The sequence below is a fragment of the Copadichromis virginalis genome, linkage group LG6 (genome assembly GCF_057382275.1).
Source record: "Copadichromis virginalis isolate Kocher_CV1m ecotype Utaka linkage group LG6, C_Virginalis_male_GT1.1, whole genome shotgun sequence".
Taxonomy (NCBI): domain Eukaryota; kingdom Metazoa; phylum Chordata; class Actinopteri; order Cichliformes; family Cichlidae; genus Copadichromis; species Copadichromis virginalis.
In genome coordinates this window covers 42593536-42599192 of record NC_140623.1, presented here as the reverse complement: position 1 = coordinate 42599192, position 5657 = coordinate 42593536, and the positions used below count along the sequence as shown (strand labels likewise).

Here is a 5657-nt window from a genome sequence, read left to right as displayed (position 1 = left end):
GAGCTGGGACCAAAGTAACAAAGGTCACCATCAGTAACACACTACAACGGCAGGGAATCAAATCCCGCAGTGCCAGACGTGTTCCGCTGCTGAAGCCAGTGCATGTCCAGGCCCGTCTGAAGTTTGCCAGAGAGCACATGGATGATACAGCAGAGGATTGGGAGAATGTCATGTGGTCAGATGAAACCAAAGTAGAACTTTTTGGTATAAACTCAACTCGTCGAGTTTGGAGGAAGAAGAATACTGAGTTGCATCCCAAGAACACCATACCTACTGTGAAGCATGGGGGTGGAAACATCATGCTATGGGGCTGTTTTTCTGCCAAGGGGACAGGACGACTGATCCGTGTTAAGGACAGAATGAATGGGGCCATGTATCGTGAGATTTTGAGCCAAAACCTCCTTCCATCAGTGAGAACTTTGAAGATGAAACCAGGCTGGGTCTTCCAACATGACAATGATCCAAAACACACCGCCCGGGCAACAAAGGAGTGGCTCCGTAAGAAGCATTTGAAAGTCCTGGAGTGGCCTAGCCAGTCTCCAGACCTCAACCCCATAGAAAATCTGTGGCGGGAGTTGAAAGTCCGTGTTGCTCGGCGACAGCCCCAAAACATCACTGCTCTCGAGAAGATCTGCATGGAGGAATGGGCCAAAATACCAGCTACTGTGTGTGCAAACCTGGTAAAGACCTATAGTAAACGTTTGACCTCTGTTATTGCCAACAAAGGTTATGTTACAAAGTATTGAGTTGTACTTTTGTTATTGACCAAATACTTATTTTCCACCCTGATTTACCAATAAATTCTTTACAAATCCTACCATGTGGATTCATGGATTTTTTTTTTTCACATTCTGTCTCTCACAGTTGAAGTGTACCTCTGGTGCAAATTACTGACCTCTGTCATCATTTTAGGTGGGGGAACTTGCACAATCGGTGGCTGACTAAATACTTTTTTGCCCCACTGTATCCTGAAACACAAGTCTCTGTTTGTGTGTCTTCCTCCTCTTACACCCATGGCTTAAAGACATGTTCAAATAAGGGCATGAAGCCATTCAGAGGGTTTGGCCATCATCAGCCTGCCCTCTATAAAGGTGTCTTCTCCTTGTAGCTGCATCCACTGCAGCAGCATCTCGTCCTGAACAGAGCCTCCAGCATCCCTCAGACCTTTCTCCACCACTGCAGGTAACAAAGGTTTAAACTGGCACAATATTGATTAGAATTCAGAATAATGTCTGACATGCTGCAGACTGTGAGAGTTTTTTAGTTTTTTTTATTAAAGACACTTTAAAATGAATTTTTAGACAAACACCTCCTGAAAGAGCAGAGCTGTTAATCTGGTTAAATATGGTGAGTTTTGGAGAATAGTCTGCAGATATTTGGACACTGTTATATATTCACTCATCTAATTTTTCCATCCTTGTTAAACCCACTCAGATGGCTGGTCCTTACTGGGTTTCTGTAGCCGTCCTTGTTTTGATGACCGTTACAAACGGTGAGACTGTTATTGACCCAAACCAGCTCGCACCAATTGTAGATGACATTCTGAACAGGTGAGTGAACGTTCTGTGAAATACAGAAGAAAAACTGAACATGATGATGATGATGATGTTTACAGCAGCTGTTTTTAACAAACAAACTAGCAAGGTGTGAAAATGAATACAGAGTAACATGTGGCTAATATGCTATTAAAAGTGTATCACACTGGACTCTAACACAGATCAGCCCCTGTTTAACTCTGTCCAAACTCTCAGGGAAACAAACCAACATTGTTGTGGTTTCATGTAAATCTTTCCAAGTGAAATCAACATCAGAACCTGTGTGTGTGTGTCTTTTGGCAGGTACACACCTAGCTACAAAGGTGCAAACAACAACAGGTCAGTAACAAAGGTCACTTTAATCTGCAGCACAGTACTTACAGTGTGCTTTATAGTAACAGAAGCAAGCTGAGATCATCAGAGCTGCATGTAGAAGCAGAGACTGACAGAACAAATGCATCTTTACAAACTCACTGTCATTGACAATAATAGTCTCTGTTATGTTCTTTAGCTCTGACACGCTGGGTGTTGGTGAGACGAACATGAAACTGTCGTTAACCACAACCTGCCAATGTAACATGCAGACTTTATACGTAGATCAATAAAACAAGTGTTGATTATTGAAGCAGGAGCATAAACACACAAACACAGCCAAAAGCAGTTTGTGTGTAATGGTGAGGTGCAGGTGGTAGAACACTTTATCCCGAACGTCGATTCTGTTCATCTGGTAGAAACGTTTCATCATCATCCAGCTGACTTCTTCAGTGTCAGCTGACTGCAGGTTTCCAACCTTATAAACATCCAGATGAACAGAATCAACTTTTTGTGGATTTCCTTACCTGATGCTTGAGCTGCATGAAGATGTGTTGCTGTTACACTTTCAAAACAACCAAAAGATTTTAATCAATTTTCCAAAAGTCAGAAAAAGACTGATTTCCTGAGCAAAAGGAGACTAAACTCACTTTGGCTGGTTTAACACTCTGGATACTTTTGTCTTCACGTTATAAAGAAAATGTTTTACAGGTGAATATTCTCTGTTTGCTTTGACAGAAAGTTTCCCATGTTCAGTGTGGCCGTGAGCGTCCCGTACAATGAACAAACAAACACGTTTGATATGAATGGAGTCACTGATGATGATGGTGAAAAAGTGAAGAAGGACATTCTAAACTGTGACGTATACATAGGTAACAGAGTGGTGGCAGCCACAGTGCTGAGATGGCCCAATGTTCTCGAGCAGTGTCCTAATGCTTACGTACAGTGGACCGATGTTTTGCGGAAATGTCATAGAGAGGAGATGAAATGGAATGATGTTAAGTTGTGTCGTAACATTAACATGCGGAATGGCAGAGCTGATCATGCAGAGTTTCGAACCCTGCAGCATGTCAACACTTTGGTCAAATCAGAAAATGATCTGATGGTTTTCTACATCCGTGCCTCCCCATGTGATCAGAGATGTACCAACCAAGATAATCGTCTGAATATTCTCACTAACATAAAAAAGATATGGGGGTGGAAGAATTATGTTGTTGTGTTTTCAGATGTATTTAGACCTCGTGATGGTGGGAACATACCTGAGAATAACCTGCGTGAATCACTTAAGAGGCTTGGGAATGCAATCGCAGATCAAGGGTCAAATGGTCTTCAGCATATATTCCGATGCTACCGGCAGCAAGAAATGAAGTGCGTTAGCTGCGATGACGTTACAGATGGTGATACAGATGGTGTTACAGATCAATGTGTTTCAGATCGTAAGCAACCTGACAGAAAACTATCTGATGTTGGGAAAAGTCAGGAAAGAGGGGAAATACAGAATCAGAGCAAGAATGTTAGGAAAGGTCAGCAAAGAAGGAAAAAACAGAATCAGAGCAAGAAGAAGCAGAAGGGTAACATCCAGAGAGGAGTGATGAGAGAAAATCATCAGAATTAACCAGAAGAGGGAAAAAGAAAAACAGAAAATGTAACCCGTGCTTTGCATCGTTTTCCTGCATCCATGTCCAACTTTTAAATGTGTGTGTTGGTCACAGCAAGATTAACATGTGCTCCTGAAATCACAGCTGCATCGTGCACTCTGGTCATTCTGGTCCACGATACTGTCGGCGCCTCTGATTGTGTGAACTGAAACACAAACAGTGTGTGGAGCGAGTGTAATCCATTTATAGCCTCTGATACTGTCTCTGATTAAAGCTTAATAAGCTGCATTAAAACATGTCACAGCTTGGATCTGGTCTGTCCTTCTTTCAAAGCTCGATGTTGTATTTTCTGTTTCTATGATTGAATATGAAGTTTGAGGTAAAGATGCTGCAGGTTTCCTATTCATGGGTCACTCCACAGAAACTCTGTCATACAAACTGTCAGGTCCCAAATTTGAAAGCCAACACGATAACCTCCTCCAGCCAGCGGTGTGGAGATCCAGCTTTTTAGATCCAATTACAATCAAATCACTCAAAAAGATCCTGTGGAAACAGCAGAGTTATTGAAACAGAATAAACAGAATCACATGAACACTGAAACATTACAACACACAGCAAAGCAAGCTGAGAAAAGCCCGAGTCTAGAGCCCCGATGTCACCTCTGACCCTCCATAACTCCTGCAGCTGCTGATGGGTAACTTCCCCTCGTCATCCAGACAAAAACAACAGATGCAGGTCAGGGGTCGGGCCGGGCACCATCTTCAGGTGGGCCAGCTTTGCTTTGTCACAGTCGGCCATAACATGAAGTTACACATCAGTCCTAATTATTAAATCTCACTACAAGCAGTGCAAATCAACAGGTGGCATAAACTTATCATATACATGTGAATAATACTTGACCAAAGTTTATGGGTCATGACACAAACCATTTGCTGTTCCCAGGACTGCGCTCTTCTGGACAGAGATCTCCGATGTTATTCCCGGGATCTGCTGGAGCCACTCGCCTAGCTTGGGAGTCACCGCACCTAGTGCTCCGATTACCACGGGGACCACCGTTACCTTCACCCTCCACATCCTCTCGAGCTCTTCTCTGAGCCCTTGGTATTTCTCCAGCTTCTCATGTTCCTTCTTCCTGATATTGCTGTCATTCGGAACTGCTACATCGATCACTACGGCCGTCTTCTTCTGTTTGTCTACCACCACTATGTCCGGTTGGTTAGCCACCACCATTTTGTCCGTCTGTATCTGGAAGTCCCACAGGATCTTAGCTCGGTCATTCTCCACCACCCTTGGGGGCATCTCCCATTTTGACCTCGGGACTTCCAGGTTATACTCGGCACAGATGTTCCTGTACACTATGCCGGCCACTTGGTTATGGCGTTCCATGTATACCTTGCCTGCTAGCATCTTGCACCCTGCTGTTATGTGCTGGATTGTCTCTGGGGCATCTTTACACAGCCTGCACCTGGGGTCTTGCCTGGTGTGATAGACCCCAGCCTCTATGGATCTTGTGCTCAGAGCTTGTTCTTGTGCTGCCATGATTAGTGCCTCTGTGCTGTCTTTCAGTCCAGCTTTGTCCAGCCACTGGTAGGATTTCTGGATATCAGCCACCTCCTCTATCTGCCGGTGGTACATACCGTGCAGGGGCCTGTCCTTCCATGATGGTTCCTCGTCTTCCTCCTCTTTCTTGGACTTATGCTGCCTGAGGTATTCACTGAGCACGCGGACGGTCGTGGCCATCTTACTGATGCATTCGTGGATGTTCGTTGTCTCATCCTGGACTGTGGTGCTGACACTCACCAGTCCCCGTCCTCCTTCCTTCCACTTAGCGTACAGCCTCAAGATGCTGGACTTGGGGTGAAACCCTCCATGCATGGTCAGGAGCTTCCAGGTCATCAAAAAAATCCACAACAAAACCTGCTTAAATTGTTCCCTTCTTATAAATCTCACACTTTTCATGGTAACAACTAGCTTCATCTGCATTGATTACATGATTAAATATTTTTCTCACTTTTCTGCTTCAAAATAAAACCGTTATTAGCCACACAAGCCTCTCCACCACAGTGAAATAGCGACTCCATGTCCAAGTAGCTTTAGCATGTGTTCATGCTGCTGTTTGTTTGCTGTTGTTCGTGTCAGAGTTTGGGCTCGTCTTTCTTACTGATGCTAACAAGCTCATGACATGTATTTGTGTATTTATGGTGCTGGAGGA

At 44.1% G+C, this 5657-nt stretch overlaps 1 protein-coding gene across 1 annotated transcript; it reads left to right on the top strand.

Moving 5' to 3' along the window:
• Positions 1-1359: 1359 nt before the first annotated feature.
• LOC146708563 (uncharacterized) lies at positions 1360-3741 on the top strand. Its single transcript, XM_085460522.1, has 3 exons — positions 1360-1550; positions 1839-1874; positions 2586-3741. The coding sequence occupies exons 1-3, from the start codon at positions 1435-1437 to the stop codon at positions 3460-3462; spliced, it is 1029 nt and encodes a 342-aa protein (XP_085316648.1). The 5' UTR covers positions 1360-1434; the 3' UTR covers positions 3463-3741.
• The last annotated feature ends 1916 nt before the right edge of the window (positions 3742-5657 follow it).

What these genes read in the sequence shown, in the direction of transcription:
- LOC146708563 (XM_085460522.1), top strand. Translation starts at nt 1,435, where the DNA reads ATGGCTGGTCCTTACTGGGTTTCTGTAGCCGTCCTTGTTTTGATGACC. An exon ending in GTAGATGACATTCTGAACAG is followed by an intron (nt 1,551 to 1,838) that starts GTGAGTGAACGT and finishes GTCTTTTGGCAG; the next exon opens with GTACACACCTAGCTACAAAG. An exon ending in AAAGGTGCAAACAACAACAG is followed by an intron (nt 1,875 to 2,585) that starts GTCAGTAACAAA and finishes TTGCTTTGACAG; the next exon opens with AAAGTTTCCCATGTTCAGTG.